The 17,032-nt window shown below is 47.0% G+C and overlaps 2 protein-coding genes across 3 annotated transcripts; one reads left to right on the forward strand and one right to left on the reverse strand.

The window, feature by feature from the left end:
- The first annotated feature begins 1,291 nt into the window (after positions 1 to 1,291).
- SLC6A20 (solute carrier family 6 member 20) lies at positions 1,292 to 12,991 on the forward strand. Of its 2 annotated transcripts, XM_019616575.2 has the most exons (12): positions 1,292 to 1,526; positions 4,330 to 4,470; positions 5,036 to 5,127; positions 5,587 to 5,814; positions 6,891 to 7,001; positions 7,434 to 7,675; positions 7,913 to 8,075; positions 8,670 to 8,874; positions 10,505 to 10,664; positions 10,999 to 11,043; positions 11,130 to 11,164; positions 11,837 to 11,965. In XM_019616575.2, exons 1-11 carry the CDS (start codon positions 1,406 to 1,408, stop codon positions 11,155 to 11,157), a joined length of 1,536 nt encoding a protein of 511 aa, XP_019472120.1. In that variant the 5' UTR covers positions 1,292 to 1,405; the 3' UTR covers positions 11,158 to 11,164; positions 11,837 to 11,965. The 2 variants fall into 2 exon arrangements, with proteins under 2 accessions (XP_019472120.1, XP_010711257.1); XM_010712955.3 differs by having other exon boundaries at positions 1,295 to 1,526; positions 10,999 to 11,164; positions 11,837 to 12,991.
- Positions 12,992 to 13,069: 78 nt separating this feature from the next.
- Positions 13,070 to 16,760, reverse strand: SNRPD1 (small nuclear ribonucleoprotein D1 polypeptide). Its single transcript, XM_010712957.3, is given in 5 exon segments — positions 13,070 to 13,246; positions 14,765 to 14,786; positions 14,788 to 14,957; positions 16,575 to 16,651; positions 16,737 to 16,760. Coding segments are annotated over 4 exon segments (339 nt in total). The 5' UTR covers positions 16,645 to 16,651; positions 16,737 to 16,760; the 3' UTR covers positions 13,070 to 13,169.
- Between the last annotated feature and the right edge of the window lie 272 nt (positions 16,761 to 17,032).

Genomic DNA, 17,032 nt, shown 5'->3' on the forward strand with positions numbered 1-17,032 from the left:
AGTGAGGGACATTTTGGTTTTTAATCACTTGCAATAGTTTTCATGGTGTGACACAGTTAACTATAGTTGGAGCTTCTCAGTGTGTCCTTCAGTTTAGTACCTTTCAGCCCTAATTTTTTCCTCAGATTTTTCCTGTCAACAGAATTTGGAGTTACCCATGTAATGTATTTCCAGGGTGAGTCATCCATCACCTTGCACTTCTGTAGGCAAGGCAGGAACATCAGGGATGTTGCACAAGAAGCATCAGCTCCCTCAAACTGTACTGTGAAAAGGCCTGACAAACCCAGACACTAACCCAGTGACCACCTCCACTTCCAGCAGCGCTGAAACACACCGTGGAAACTGTTTTCATTTATGCGAGATGCATGAATATCTCATGGTCACCTTTTGTGGTTGGCTGACAGCAGCCAAGAGGGTGCTATTTGTAAAATGGACCTGAAAGCGGCCCAGTCCTGCCCTGAAAGGAGACACATTTTTAGACATCTGAAGAAGGAAGCTGTGTCCCTGGACTTGTTCAGCCCATTTTTATTGCTGGAGATGCTGCTAGTCGCCTCCTTTGCTGCAGTGCTTGAGCTCAGTGTACCTTGGCAGAAGCCCAGGCACACAGGGTTCACCTCCAGGCCCGGCACTTTAGTGCACTTTCTGGCAGCCCAGGGGCCTCCTCGGGCCTTCTGCCTCCACAGTGGGCCATGTTTTCCCAGTGTCCTCTCTCTGTCTGCTTAAAAAAGTGTTTTAAATTAACAGCCCCTTGGAAACATTCGTTTGCAGCAGCGGGGTTTGGGCATGAAGGGAGAAGAGCCTGGGCTGCGGCTCAACCAAGTGCTGGACTAAAGGCTGGAGACCTGCCTGGGTGACAAGGACACATCTGGGTCTGCTTCCAGATGCCCAATGACCTCCTGAGGACAACGGACACTTTTAAGTAACAGCCAGCTCTGACAGCCACTGCAAACAGCCATGATGGTGCAGAAAGATCTTCCCCATGTCATGAGATCCAGGCACACAGACACCACACTTAGAGAAGGTAGCCATATGGAGAAGCCTTTTTCACTGTCCCAAACCAAGCCGCAGCCCCATTGTTGCTCCCTTCCAGTGTCAAATCAGCACGTGAGCAATGAAAATCCCTGGGCTCACCTCCTTCCCAGAAATGCCCGTCAAAGCCCAGGCAGCTATTCACCCAAGTATCAATTTTATAGTGCTGTGTGTGTGTCTATAATCTATTTACCAGCATTCCTACTTCAGTATGTGCCTGTTAATAAGATTAGTAATTAAAAAGCTTGATAGGAATTGGCAAGCATGCCTCTGCCTTGCCCTCCCCTCACAGCCGGGCTGGCGTGGAGGCGGTGCAGGGCTGGCAGAGCACCTGTGGGCTGGCAGCAGCAACAGGACAGCTGCCCACCTGCAGGACATGGAGAAGGCCCGGCCGCTGTGGGACAACCCCTTGCAGTTTGTTTTCGCCTGCATCTCTTATGCCGTGGGGCTGGGGAATGTCTGGAGATTCCCATATTTGTGTCAGATGTATGGTGGAGGTAAGTGCAGTTTGCATTTCTCGCTTTCTGCCTCTAGAAGTGTGATGATGAGCTCCAGAGACGTTTTGTCCTTGTTGACCCCACCAGGGTCTGGAGCAGAGCAGGAGGTCAGTTTTTTCTTCTGCGTGTTTCAGGAGGAAAGTTCCTTGTACTGTGCAAGAAGGGGACAACATACAGCTGGCTCAGGGTTTGTCTGCTTTGTTTTATGTGTTCTTTAGCATAAGATGTTCACCTGACCGCTGCCCCTACACAGCACTCACTTGTCAGAAGAACAATGGAACTGTGGGAAGCCCCATGTTTTGTAAAAGCAGAGTGAGAACTGTAGGTCCGTATGATATTTACATATTGCTTTCCTGCCCCCTCAAGCCACTCTGAAGGCATCAGAAATGAGTTCAGATCCTCACAATTTCACTGAGAGGTAACTGAATCAAGTAAGAGGTGGGAAGATGTTCACACTGAGTTGATTGAAGGATCTGCTGTAACATATCAAGGAGCTGTCATTAATGTGTTGTCCTTTATACAAACCTTAGTCCGGGAGTAACTTGTCTGCAAAGCTGCCTTGAATTTGGATGAAAATCCTCAATCAGCAGGAGCTCCTGTGCTAATGCCCCACAGGAAGCTTTGAAAATAGGGAATAAATGGGCTCAAAAATGCCCAGTCACCACCTTTGAAAGTCCATCCCTCTCCTAGGTCCAAACTGGAGAAAGGTGATATCCAAATCATATAGCAGCCATGGATGTTGTTCCTTAGAAATTGAAAGTCATTTAATTAGTTAATTGAAAAACACCACTAACAATCTCTTTTAGTGTATAACTATCTCTGGTTTACTGGCATTTACTGAAGAACTACCTGTGCAGAAACTGTCTGTTTTCATAAACCACCCCAGTTTTATATTATTTCCCATGCTGTATCCATTGTCAGAGCATTGGACCCATCTTATACATGCATTAAGCAACGTGATCAGTATCTGCCTCATTTACTGCTGGTCTGCTTCTGACTTGTTCCTTTCAGGAAAGAAACACACACAGGTGTTTCAGTTGTTCTTGTTCATTTTGTGCAATGAGCGTTGACTCACGGCTTGCTTTTAAATGCAGAGGTGGTGGGATGTGGTTCATGCTGGTTGTTGAGAAGCCAGCTCAGTGCCAGGACCACATCAGAGCTGCCCTGAGGGATTGGGTCAGAAAAATCAGACAATGCAATGGACAGAACTACAGCAGAAGCAAAATGCTGCTGTGTCTGAAGTTTCCTAACCATTTGGTTGGCAACCCTGCACACAGCAGGGGGGTTGAAACTAGATGATCATTGTGGTCTTTTTCAACCCAGGCCATTCTATGATTCTGATTTCTGAGATCAGAAGTGATGGAAGGGCTGGATTCTGGGAATACTTATCAAGGCAGAGGTTTTGGAGAGTAAAGGCTTCATGTCCAACACTGAGCTCTGGCACAACACTCAGGTGCCTGCATGCAATTAAACTGCACACATGTGCTCCAACAGCTCGTCTTGGCAGACACCCTGACAGCAGAACTCAAAAACTGAGGAGGAGGTTTTGTGGTTTGTCCTTATGTCAATAGCATAGTAGATGGTGAAAATTCTCTGACACATAACCCAAACTGGAACATTGATAAACCATAGAAAAAGAGTAAATAAAATCAAGTGTTTTCTGAAAAGCATGTTTCTCTAAGAGCAGTTTCTCCACTAGTTCTGTCCTCCTGGTTAAATTTCCCAGGGGAGCAGCAGTTCTCCTTATTGTTTGTCCAAAACTCCTGACAGCAGGCTTTTCTTCTCCTAATTACTTTCACTGCCCTCTTAGAAAGCATTGAGTGCCTTTCCAGGGGGCCGCAAGACTCACACCAAACAAAACAGTGCTGCAGGAATTCAAGTGCTGGGTATGCCAGGCACCCAGGGATGCTGGCAGCTGCCCCTTGGCCTCCTCTTTGCAGGGAGCACGGCCAGCCCTGTCAGGCCCAACAGATCGATTGCCTCCCTTGTGGCATGGGAAGTTACCTAACAGGCTAACAAAGGCCTTGTTAGTAAAGACAGAGTTGGGCGGTAGGACATTAATTCCAAGAATAAACCGGATTATTGCTCAGTGTTTATTTCCAGTCCTTTGCCTCGGCCACTGCCGGAGCCCATTCTTCTGTGCCACTGCACCAAGCCCATCGTGAAGAATGTTAATGCCACAGATTAAATCCTACATAAGAGATATTTACGTAAATTTTTTGGCTCGCTATAAAAAGAGAACCAGGAAAGGCTTCAGGAAGAAATCCAGGGTTTGACTCAGTCAGCAGCTCTTTCTTGATATGAAGGGAAAGGATTTTGTCTTCCCACCAGAAATTCAAGCTAATGCACATCCTGCTCTTCACCTTCTTCCCTCCTTCCTGCCAGGCTTCAATACATTACTAAAATTCTCCATTCTATGTGGATATTGCTACTGCTTTGCTCCCTATCACAGAATGCTGCATGTAAAGCCCACTTCTACTTGCCTTCATTTGTCTTAGCACAGAGGTCAGCGTGGCATGTTGTTACCTGTTAACAGCTCTGCACATTGCTCCAGCCGTTGGTGACCCACAGTTGAACAACAAAAATCCCAGCCCTGCCAAATGCCCATGGAAAATTCCTGGTCCTGGCCAGGACACCTGCTGAAACCCCAAGAGATGTCCCTCAGGCTGTGTCGTGCTCCTGAACAAATGTGCTGGGACAGGAGCCAGCCAGCCACCACCACTGGGGCAACTTGGCTGCTGAGAGTGCAGTGCAGTATTTATAGGCTGACGGTATGCTGGACACTGTCTGTTTTCCCTTGCAGGTGGCTTTTTGATCCCATACGTCATCATGCTGATCGTGGAGGGGATGCCGCTGCTCTACCTGGAGCTGGCAGTGGGGCAGCGCATGCGCAAGGGCAGCATCGGAGCCTGGAAAATAATAAGCCCCTACCTCTGTGGGGTTGGTATGTCCTCTATTTCCATCTTTTATTTTGTTGCTTTTTTTTTTTTTTAAAGTACCTAAGGAACACAGATAATTTGTCCTTCATAGATGAAAGCAGGCAAGAGATGGGTTTCCAACAGGCTTAGCAAATGCTGGGCATTTTCCCCCTCCCTTTCCTAGCACTGGTGCTGAACCTTGCTCAGGCACAGAGGCCTGAGCCCCCCACTGCCCTGGGGCAGGCTGCCAGAATGGTGGCAGCCTGAAGATCAGAGCCAAACTCAGCCCCAGGGTGCCCATGCTGAGCGTCAGCCCCACAGAGCAGCAACCTGGGGCTTTGGCTTCCTCACTATAGCTTTGTATATATCAGAGCTCAGACTTCGCAACTTTATTAAGACATTAAATCACCCCCATGGCCCAAGTGAGCTTGCTTACATGCATGTTTTGTTGTAACAATAAATTGAATGTTCACTCACCAGGGTGACTGAAGCGTAGAGCTCAGTTCAGGCCAGACCTGACAGGAGGAGGCCATCTTGCCGTTACTGGCTTCTGGGCTTTGCCACTGACCGCTCACTCTCTTCCACCTGCAGGCGTTGCCAGTGTGGTCGTCTCCTTCTTCCTCTCCATGTACTACAACGTGATCAATGCCTGGGCCTTCTGGTACCTCTTCCACTCCTTCCAGGTACATGGGTGCCTGGTGGTGTGGCTTAGCCCCATGGAGGACCAGGGCTTTGCACTGGTACTGGACATTGCTTGGCTCTGGGATAGTCCACATCATGTGCTCCAGAGCAGGAGTTCAGTCCTCTGGGAGAAGCTCAGAGCTAGAAGATATGCTTGGCTCCAGCAGAGATGGTTGGAGAGGCTGGTCATCTGGGAGAGGGTTGGTCTCCGGGGAGAAAGTCATCCTTAGGAGATGGGGTTGGCTTCAGGTAAGATGATCAAAGAGGCTCAGTCCTCTCTGGGAGAGAGAGGGTCGTCTCCAGAGGAGAGGATCAGCCCTTGGAGAGTGAGTAGTTCCCTGGCCTCACTACCAAGGGATGGTGTCAGCACAGGGCCAGGTGGTACAACATGGGGACAAGCCAGCCCCAAGGGAAAAGCTTCCCTAACCTCTATTTCCACTGCTGTCCTCTCTCCCTTCCAGAACCCACTGCCATGGGCCACCTGCCCCCTGAACAGCAACCGCACAGGGTACGAGGAGGAGTGCGAGAAGACATCTTCCACCCAGTACTTTTGGTACCGGCAGACCCTGAACATCTCCCCCTCACTTGAGACCAGTGGGAACGTGCAGTGGGAGCAGGCACTGTGCCTCACACTGGCCTGGCTGGTGGTCTACCTCTGCATCCTCCGTGGCACCGCGTCCACAGGCAAGGTAAGGGGCAAGCACCCTGTTGGTGCTGATGGTGGCAGGAGACACCTATTCCTCAGGCTTTGCAAGAGAAAAAGAGGTCTACTTGGTCTTTTTGCTTTCTTTTTATCTGCCGCAGAAGTTATGAGGAGGGGGAGGAAAGAAATGTCCTAAGAGCCTTCACTGAGAACAGGGCTGAGTGCTGTAATCCACAAATCGCATTAGACAAGCACAGAAGCCCAAGAGACTGCTAACTAAGAGTAACCTCTGAAACTTGCTGCAGCTGGGTTTGTGGGCAAAAATGACCCCAATAAAATAGCAAAGATGTACTGACAATGCATAGCAATGGAAGGGGCACCTCAGTGCAAGAAAGAGCAACCCTAGTGTATTTGCAACAGAACAGAAGGGTTTATGAGACGGGCACAGGGCTGTTCTGCTGAGGAACACAAAACTGATGCATTTCAAGTCAAGTCTTGTTGCAAGGAAAGACAGATGCCTGAAGATACAAACCTGCTTCTTCCATAAGGAGCTGCCACTCAGCCAAATGTAGTGTTGTTGGGTTTCTTCCCTATTGGCATTCCAACATCAGAAGAGGTTGGCATGGCTCTATTGAGCCCACCCTCATACTTGTCCCTGGCTCGTGAGTCAGTTTTTACACAAGTTTTTAGATGAATCATCAGAATGTATGCAGAGAGAGGTTGCTTGTCTTCTTCCTTTTTTTTGTGCCTGACTCTCCCTGTGGTGGCTTAGATTCATTTATCTAAAGTCTTTTTTTATATCCAAATTAGGATGTTGTCATTCAGTTTGATTTTGATCCTTTAGGTCTGCAGTCCTTTCTCTTAGAGCAGATGTTGACCTTTGATGAGCAAACCAATATTATTTCACTAAATGCAGAGCTGAGCTCAGAAAAGCTGCAAATGTTTTAAATTTTCTCTTAATGAGAAGACCCTTGGAACAGTAGCATAGAGCTTTATTAACAATAAAAATCTAAATTTTTAGATTTACCTGAAAATATTCGTTTAAAGGGTAGAACAGATAACAAATACATTAATGGCAGTTCTTCATGTGCACTACTGAGATGTTCCCCTTCCTTCCCATAGGTCGTCTATGTCACAGCCTCCTTGCCATACTGTGTTCTCATCATATACCTCATCAGAGGACTGACACTTCACGGAGCTGTCAACGGGTTGATATACATGTTTACTCCAAAGGTATGGAAAAACAGCACTGAACTTTTAACTAGATGTTATTAGTGACTGAATGTGTAGGTTTTCAAAAGGTGGCAATGCTGCCTTTCTTCTTAACAGAGTTTTTCCATTGGTAGCCCTGGTGTGACACTGTCTGAAAGTCCCCAGCAGTGAGCTGCTAGTGGCTTCCCTGTCACATCGCCCACTCCTTTGCTTTCCTGCAGAGAAGGATGCCCTCTAACGCCACCTGCAGTGTACTGCTTCCAAACTGTGCAGTAATCCTGCTAGACCTACGGCCCTGAGTTAAAAAGGTTGTGCAAAGGGACCCAACCCTTCACTCCTGGGTGTGGGCATAACCTCATCACAGTCGCTGTCCCAGTCCCTGTCCCTACAGTCTCCAAGGGGCAGTACAAAGTGTGCAGCTTCACAGCCCCATCCTCCCGTCTGGTTTTGCAGCTGGAGCAGCTGTCGAACCCCAAAACGTGGATCAGCGCCGCCACACAGATCTTCTTCTCACTGGGTCTGGGCTTTGGCAGCCTCATTGCCTTTGCCAGCTACAATGATCCGAGCAACAACTGTGAGCGGCACGCCATCATCGTCTCCCTCATCAACAGCACCACGTCCATATTCGCCAGCATCGTGACTTTCTCCATTTATGGCTTTAAGGCGACGTTTAACTACGAAAGCTGCATAAACAAGTAAGAGCTGGGTATTTTGTTTACTTCTTTGCCACTAGAAGCCATTCCTTGCAAATTAAATGGGAGGTGAACAAACAACAGCATGCAGCACCAGATCTAGGACTGCTCTAGTAAAGGTGATGAGGCCGTTGGGACCAGGCATCCCCAGGCAGCACTCCCCCAACCTCTTTCCCTCACTTGGCCCTGGCGGCTCTGTTCCATCTGCAATGGGCACTAAACTCCAGCCATCCACCACAGGGTGATCCTGCTGCTGATGAATACTTTCGATCTGGAGGAAGGCTCCTTGACAGCAGACAACCTCAGTGAAATGAAAGACTACCTCATGGCTGCCCACCCACAGGAGTATGCCCAGTTGTTGCCCCAGCTGAAAAACTGCAGCTTAGAAGCTGAGTTAGACACGGTAAGAATCACAGAATAATTAAGGCTGAAAAAGACCTCTCAGACCACCTAGCACAATCACCAACCCACCCCCACCATGCCCACTGACCACATCCCTCAGTGCCACATCCACACAGTTCTTGAAGATCGCCAGGGACGATGACTGCACCACCTCCCTGAGAAGAAATGTTTCATAATATCCAACCTGAACCTCCTTTGGTGCAACTTGAGGCCATTCCCTCTCATTCTATTGCTGTTACCTGGGAGAAGAGGCCGATCCCCACCTCACCGCAGTCTCCTTTCAGGCAGCTGTAGAGAGCAATCAGGTCTCCCCAACAGACCTCCTCTTTTTCAGAGGCACACTGCTAGCTCACGTGCAGCCAGCTGTCCACTAACACTTCCTGGTCCTTTTCCTCCATGCAGCTTTCCAAAGGGGCTGCTTTGCATTTTGTCTGGGCTTCAGTCCCCCTTGCTTGGCACATTCTGCATCCCTGGAGAGTCAAATTGAAAGGCACTACAAGGAATTTGACTTCCTTCCCCTCTGAAATGATTCCTCATCATAAGCTTATAGATGGCCAAGCTCCCAACTCACTCACTGCCTCCTTCCTGTCGACAGGCTGTCCAAGGAACTGGGTTGGCATTCATTGTCTACTCAGAAGCCATCAAAAACATGGAGGTGTCTCAGCTGTACTCTGTGCTCTACTTTGCCATGCTGCTAATGCTGGGCATTGGCAGCATGCTGGGCAACATCGCCGCCATCCTTACGCCTCTGACTGACAGCAAGGCCATCACCTCACGCTTCTCTAAGGAGGTGATCTCTGGTAAGTGCCTGCAGTGCGGTACCCTTGGCCACACAGGAAGAGCAGGCATGCATAGCATGCTGCCCCACAGCCCCTCAGCATCCCTCTGTCCTCGAGGAGAGAAAGGCATGGAATCACAGAATTGGTAAGGCTGGAATAGACCTCTAAGATCATCTAGTCCAGCTGTCAACCCATCATCTCCATGCCCATTAACCATGTCCCTCAGTGCCACATCCACATGGTTCTTGAACACCTCCAGGGATGTGACAACCAGCTCCCTGGGCAGCCTGTGCCACTGCCTCACTGCTCTCTGAAGAGACTTTTTCTAATATCCAACTGGAATCCAAGTGCAGGACCAGGCACTTGGTCTTGCTGAAGCTCATGCAGTTGGCTTCAGCCCATTGATTCATCCTGTCCAGACCCCTCTGTAGGGCCTTTCTACCCTCAGACAGATCAACACTTCCTCCCAACTTGTGTCATCTGCAAACTTACTAAGGATGCACTCAACCCCCTCATCCAGATAATCAGTAAAGATATTAAATCAGTCCAGCCCCAATACCGACCACTGGAGAACACCACTCATTGTGTCACCAGCTGGATTTAACTCCACTCTCGAGCATCCAGCTGGGCTGCCAGCTTCTGCAAGAGAATGCTGAGGAGGACAGTTACAGCCTTTACTAAAGTTTAGGTAGATTACATCCACTGCTTTTCCTCAACCAATGGTCATCCAGTCATAGAAGGAGATGAGGCTGGTCAGGCAAGACCTGCCTCTTGTGAAACCATTTTGGCTAAGCCTTGTTCCCTGGCTGTCCCACGCATGCTGCATGATTGCATTGCACAAAGGGCCAGGAGGAAGGCCAGGACATGTGTAGCAAGTGGCTCAGCAGTTTTGCATACATGTCACCACCATCCCCAGATGGGAAAAAACTATTTTACCACTGTTACTATCAACCAGAATTCAGAGTCCTCCACACAGACAAAAGAGCATGGGAGGAAGCATTTAAAATCCATGTTTTCATCAGGCAGACAAGAGGGATGAGTGTGAATAGCTCAGTAACACACACAGTGCCCAGAAGCTGCAGTAGCTCAAGCAGGAGCTGAAGAGTCCAGCAGGAACAAAGGGCTTGCCAAGGCCATGACTAGCACACAGTTTTCCTCACTCAGTGGTGAGGGTGTGCTGCAACTGTGCAGTAGGTTGGCAGTTAAAGGATACAGCAGGACATTCACAAACACGCACGTGGGCCACGCCTTTGTCAGAGGGCAAAAACTTGCCTCTCTTTTGCAACCCATGGCACTTTGAGATCTGTATCAAGAGCAAAGAATTACAGAATGGCTTGGGATGGAAGGGACATCAAGGATCTAGTTCCAGCCCCCCTGTCACAGGCAGGGCCACCAACCTCCAGCTCTGATACTAGACCAGGCTGCCCAGGGCCCCATCCAACCTCATCTTAAACTCCTCCAGGGATGGTGTTCATGTCTTGTGCGCTGCCATGTCGCTAAGTACTGAAATACAGGCCTGATATATATGGGGAAGTCATTCAGGCTTTCTCCAGCCCCTGCAACATCAGGCATTCCCAAGATAAACACTACATGCTCCTCATGCGGTTCGATTTCCAGGTACAAGGGCAGGGTCTCTGTTTTTTCCATGCAGGTTTTGTGTGTTTCATTAACTGCATCATTGGTCTCATATTTACCATGGAGGCTGGGAACTACTGGTTTGACATATTCAATGACTACGCAGCCACCCTCTCGCTGCTGCTCATCGTGCTGGTAGAAACCATTGCTGTGTGCTACATCTACGGGCTAAGAAGGTAACAGCTCAACACCTCCTTTTTTCTCATAGCCTGAGTGAGGTGGGGTGGCAGCCGCAGGCCAGTACTAGAACCACCACCTGGGGCTGTTTTTTTCTGCTAGGTTCTGCTCCCAGCAAGGTGAAAGGGCCTCGTCATTCCAACCTCACTCTCTAATCCGCATGAAGCAGTTTTTCAGGCAACAGTTCTTTGCTCATTACCCCTCCTGGCCAAGTATGCTCTTCACTCCTGCTCGCATTTTCTTCTTTAGGTGCTTCTGAAGTGACGCAGATGAGGGTGCAGATAGAACATACGCAGGAATATGTTGTGTTTTTGTTTCTGTTTTTAAACACAGATTTGAGAAAGATCTTCACACAATGATTGGACGCAAGCTAAACTGGTACTGGAAAACAATGTGGGCTTTTGCTAGCCCTTTGCTCATTATAAGCCTGTTTATATTTTACCTCACCGACTATATCCTCACAGGAACCCTTCAGTACCAAGCGTGGGATAGCACACAGGTAACACAACTGCTTTGTTTTAAAACAAACAAACAAACACACTTCCATTAGTTCCCTCAAGACCAATATCAACTTCAAAAGTAAAAAAAAAATAATTAAAAAAAAAAATAGTGCTAGTTCAACTGAACAAAGCTGCTGCTGGCTTTCACAAGCTAAAAGCTTTCAAGATTGCCATAAACATTTTTCTTCACGGCCAAAGCACATTTTAAGAATGCTTAACTGCTTGTTTATTCCAAAGGAATGACTGCTGGGTAAGCAATTGGCTCATAACCTTCTGTGAAAATGTTCCTAGCATGTAGAAACAAATTAAGCACTTGGTTTTCATGCCACCACTTATTTGGGAGCCTGCTGAGGGCCTGCCCTGCTGACCGAGCGTCAGCGTGAGCCCACGGGCCCAGGAGCAGAATGAAGCCACACATCCATGTGGAGCCACCTTGTTAAGAGAAGCAAATCAAAGCCAAAATCACACTTAACAGCTACAGCAACTCTGTTCTTGTTATCAGTTTTAAGGCTGTGAGGTGGGACAAAGAAGAGTGCTGAGGACACTCATGAGCAGTTTCACCTCAGGCAGCAGTGCCTGTGCTTCTCTGCTGGCCCATTTAAATAAACACGTGGCCAGAATGACTTTGGGATGTAGCAAACCAGATCCAACGCTCCTTCTCTCCCTTGTAGGGGCAACTGGTGACAAGGGACTACCCCAGCTACGCCCTGGCAGTGATAGGGCTGCTGGTGGCCTCATCCACCATGTGCATACCCCTGGGGGCACTCCTAACTTTCGTAAGGAAGAGACTGAAGAGGGAAAGAGTCTCCACTGTCGCATGAATGCAGAGAATTGGATTGGGAAAGACCTTACCCGCACCACCAGTGACCAGGCACTTCTGGAAGCCAGCAGCAACCATTACTTGTAGCAGCTACTTAGAGATTGGAGAATCTTGGTGCTATATTTACCAAAAAGTGCTCTTGGGAGGTCCCTCAGTGGTTCAGAAAACAAGCTCTCCTGTAACAAGATGAAGCTTTAATATGGCCTCTCTAAGAGGGGGAGAAGCAAAACAGCAGCTCACAAATGCTCTAGCTAGCACGAATTAACCAATGCCATCTGTTAGGCAATTCTTCCCCTCTCTGCTGTAGCACTGCCTATCTGGAAAAAGGAGCAACCAAGCAGGCACATTCCTGCACTGAAGTACTGGCAAATATCCCTGCCACTCCAGAAAGCCAACATTAATCATGTGTATTACATCCATGTTCAGCAACGCAGTTTATATCCAAACTGCAGAAGTTCTTGTCTCCAGAAGTGAACTTCCAATTCCAGTGCGCAGTTCTGCCCTGCGCTGTACATTTTGCTAGGGATGCACTGAACAAACATTACAAATGCCTGTAATCAATAAGCTGCCTATAAGCCAACCAACACCCAGTATGCCACACAACTAGCTTTGACAAAGTTCATATCCAAGTGTACTTTAATTTCAATCATGAGATGCAACAGTCCAGCAGTTCCACAGAACTGTTTCATTTGCTCGTGTTAATGTTCTATAGAAGTACCATGCTTAAATTTTAAGCATCGTGTAGCAGAAAACAGTAAAAATTTTATCTGTGAACTTGTAAAGAGGTCAATGAAGAACACAAGAGACACGCTCATGGGACACAGGTTCTAAATGCAGTGCCTTGATTACGTAACCATTAGAAGATGGCAAGTGCCTTATAAAAGAGGGATTTTGTTTCAAACATTTTCAGAGTGCATCAACATAAGTCTATCTCTATGGGGCAAAGAGCAGGAGATCATTTCACAGCCTTCAGGGGTGGATGAAATCTTGAGTCCTAACACCAACAGGACACGCTTAGTCTGCAGCAGCCTCTAGAAATGCATGCCTCCCTTCCCATAGTTAACTAACAAAGGAAAGACACCTGTTTCACTTTTCGGTTTATTAAAAATGGACATCATAAACAAGACCTGTACAAAAAAAAATCCAAAGTTGCCCAGCATTTGGTAACAGTTGCATGGGAGAAGTTATCGTCTTGGGCCTCCTCTTCCTCTTCCACGACCCCGGCCTCTTCCACGGCCTCGACCACGGCCTCTTCCAGCAACTGAGCAAATAAAACAGGAAGGATGAAACGTGAGACCTTGGAATACTTTAATTTAAATTAGAACATTCTGCTGCAAGCATGAACAACTTAACATCTCATCACATGGAAGCAGTAAGTCAGATATTAAACCTGTTAATTCCCAGAATGTCTTAAGACAGCACTGTCATCTTTTGTGTTAGGCGTTCCAGTGCCCAGCTTCCATGGGCTACTGTCTATCTCTGACTTTGTTGCAGACAACAAGGAGCTGAAACAATAATACTTCCAAATACTGTGGGAAGTCTGACAATTCCTATTCTGTTTGATAAAACCTTGTTCTTCAGGAATCAGAAAAAGAAATCGCAACATTTTGCTGCATAGGGCACTTTAGTTATTACCCATATCCCTGGAAAGGTGGTTTTTGTTTTGTTTTGTTTTTTTTACAGCTCACACCATTTCATTAAGTACAGTGTTTAAGGAAAACATACTCTAAGATTTCCAAGCCCCTTCTCCCAGATCGCAGCAGACTAAAAGGTAGCATTTCTAAAGGGACCCAACACCAGACAGCCCATTCTGTTTCCAAAAATGCCTGTACCAGTTTCAGACATGATTCCCAGCCCACTGCTTCTCAGTGCTGCCGTGTCATGGCACACTGAAGAAAGACCACAGAATGATTCAGGCTGAAGGAAATGCTGGAGGTTCTACGGTCCAGATGATGGTAATGTCATTTCAGCCTGTGATGCACACCCCCAAGGGCTCTTTATTCCATTTTATTAACATAAGAAGATTAATTATGATGCATTTTTAGAGCATCAAAGACTGCAGGTCCATATACTTAGGCATAAATTACAGGAGAAATGGCAAGCAGTTACTTTAGAGCAAAATTGCCTTTAATTTCTTGAAAGACACACTGTTTAACACTGTTGGGCAAAACTTTTACTGCCTGAGGACACATACAAATTTCGTGGAGTTTACTGGATATTGTTAACCGAGTAGAATAAAAACAGAAGCATTCCCTACACTTGGTTAGGCTTCTAAGGAAAAGGGCTTTATCCACAGGAACACAGCCTCTGCTCCCTCTGCATTCTGAAGCCCCTCCAGTTCAGTTCTCCAGCAATTATTTGTATCCACTACCACGTGGGATTTCGGTTCAGCAACATTCCTGAGGCAATTCTATACTTTCTTATTAGGCTAAATACGAAGTTACCCACAGAACAAGGGAAACTAAGCAGACATCTTGAAAGCAGGAATTGTACATCTCATTGGTGTTACCTCTGAGAACGTGACAGATTAAGATTTACTTGCACTTGAGGACATTTACATTTTAAAACAGATGCATGAGAAGCCATATAAATAATTTCTCATGAAAGAAAACTACAGACACAAAAAAGGCAGGCAAGGCAGAGCGAGTGAGTTCAGTACAAACCCTCAGAGATGAAAGCAATACAGAAATTAAGATATTCCAAGCATATGCCTTCAGACTAAGAGCATGAAAACAAAGACAAGGCAAAACAAGCAGAGATTGGGAAATCATGCACCGACCTGCTTCTCTTTTCTTCGACTTGTACTTTTGGTTCAACATCCACTAGCAAGGTGTCCAGGGGCAAACTGTCTGGCAGAATGAAGTATCGGATGTTATTGCCCCGAATGCTCAGTGTCTCCAGCTGTACAGGCTCCCTGTTCTTCAGTGTCATTTTCACAGCCTTGAGATGAGTATTCATACTGACATCCACTCCTGAAATGGCAGAAGTCTGATTTCAGAGAGTGAAAACACACAGGATGACTCCTCTCTGGCTATTATTAATTGTGCACACGCTTCAAGACTTTGCTAACACGCACTTCTGGATCTGCGCCATTCGTTAATTAAGCCTCTAACTGGAAGAAGAAACCACATCTTTTTTTCCTCTGTTAAGTTATGCTGATTTATCAGCTGCTGTCCTCAACACTTCACTGATATATTTCCAATGGAAGAGCCACTTGCTACCAGCTGTAGGGATCTGTTCCTAGGTCTTAGTCACAGCAACACTGTGAATGCTTAGAATGATTCCGCTGGACAAAAAGTAAACTGCCACTTATTACAAAACCATAACATTTGTCTTTACTCCTTTAAAAAGCAGGAAAACAAATTTTTGAGTAGGAAAAAAACACTGCATTTCCTTGTTAAGTACAACCATTATTTTCTGATCAAAAACATCTAATATTAGCATGAGAAGCACCAACTGTAGGTGGCACTGCGGCTGCAAACACACTTTGTGCACCCATGTACAGAGGTGACTATCATTTTAGAGCCACAGATGACATTGCAGGGTTTTAGAGGTTCTTAGCACAGCATGAGAGAAACTCTGCTCAACAGCGAAGGCTGCCAGAACACGAGGGTAGAGACACACAGACTGCTGCCATTAGAGACAGGTTCTAACAAAGCTGATGGATCTGGCTGCAAAAATGACATGCTTTTAACCCCACCACATCTCAGTAGATTGCTGCTGGCCAATGAAAGCACCTAGCAATCCCTTGTAATACAACTCTGTCACGCTTAAGCTATTTTTAAGAAATCTTTATTATTAGGTGGTTGTTTTTTGTTTTTTTTGTTTTTTTTGTTGTTTTTAAAGTTAGAGACCAGCAACAAGACCAAGCTCAGTCATCAGCTTAACTACAAGGCTTTGCTTTACTGAATACTGCACATCTGGATGCCTTTTGAGCAACTTTAAAATGAGTATTCTTGGAATGCTATCAGCCTCTAACCTTACTAAAGCAAACAAGAACATCTATGCACTTTCCCGTGCACAAGAGGCAACTCATCAGCTAAAATGGCTTTTCTCAAAGCCTTCAGCTCAGGGAAGAGGAGGAGTGCCCTCACTGTGCAGACCTGCACAGGAGTGATTCCCTACACACAGACACACACCCACCCACCCCTGTTTGCAGGACAGGCCTTAGGCTACAGCAGGAGACCAGGATCCCTTTAACTATACATTCAGAAGCCAATTTAATGAAACCAATGTGTGCACATACAAATATGTGTTTCCATACCTTAAGCAGGGTAAAAACATCGTCCTCACAACCAACTTTCAAGCTTTCAAATTTAAAATCTTGATTGTCTCAAAGCTGTAGCTACATTCAGCACTTACTATTATCTGAAGGGACCTCCAAGTTCCAGCCCCAAGATGTACTGAAACATCTTACAAACACGTAGGCTGTACGCCCATTGCTCTTTGATACAGCACTAACACTGTCTCACCAATGCCTGCATGCTGCTGCAGTAATTTCAGGTTACCATGCTTACACCAGCGCCAGCACTGGTCTCCTTTAGCCCACACAGCTCTGGTCAGACTGTGGGGCTGCTGGCACACCATACCTGTGATGGTGCCATGCACCTGCGTCCCGTTCTTCAACTCGATGGTCACAGTCTCGTGACTCAGCTTCATCAGAAACCTAGGAATTAAGCACAGGGTGTTCACTGTCACACTAAGCCTTATACCTATCCAACCACATGCTGCTACAGAGAACAGATATGTACCGAGTGCTGCGTTCTAAGTGAAACGTTCCCAGCTGCCGTCAATTCCATTGACGGTGCTCCATCGGCCAAAGCCAGGGCCTGGGAAGGCAGCACCGGGCTCAGGCAGTGCTGGGACAACTCCTTTAGACATAGGGTTTGGGTTTCGGGCGCCCTGTTGTGTTCGAGATCCCTCGTGCATCCCTTCCAACCCGGGATACTGCGTGACTTCATCGGCTCAGAGCCGCAATAAGGAGAAGCCATTTTAGAAGTCGGTACCGCGTGAAGCCGCTTCTACCCGGCTCCGCCCCCAGCCGCAC

This window comes from Meleagris gallopavo, chromosome 6 (assembly GCF_000146605.3).
Source record: "Meleagris gallopavo isolate NT-WF06-2002-E0010 breed Aviagen turkey brand Nicholas breeding stock chromosome 6, Turkey_5.1, whole genome shotgun sequence".
In the NCBI taxonomy this organism is placed as follows: domain Eukaryota; kingdom Metazoa; phylum Chordata; class Aves; order Galliformes; family Phasianidae; genus Meleagris; species Meleagris gallopavo.

Bases quoted from the DNA above. Each gene is read 5' to 3' on its own strand.
- SLC6A20 (XM_010712955.3), top strand. From the start codon at position 1,406: ATGGAGAAGGCCCGGCCGCTGTGGGACAACCCCTTGCAGTTTGTTTTC. The intron at 4,471-5,035 runs GTATGTCCTCTA...TTCCACCTGCAG, and splicing joins CCCCTACCTCTGTGGGGTTG to GCGTTGCCAGTGTGGTCGTC. The intron at 8,875-10,504 runs GTAAGTGCCTGC...TTTTCCATGCAG, and splicing joins CTCTAAGGAGGTGATCTCTG to GTTTTGTGTGTTTCATTAAC.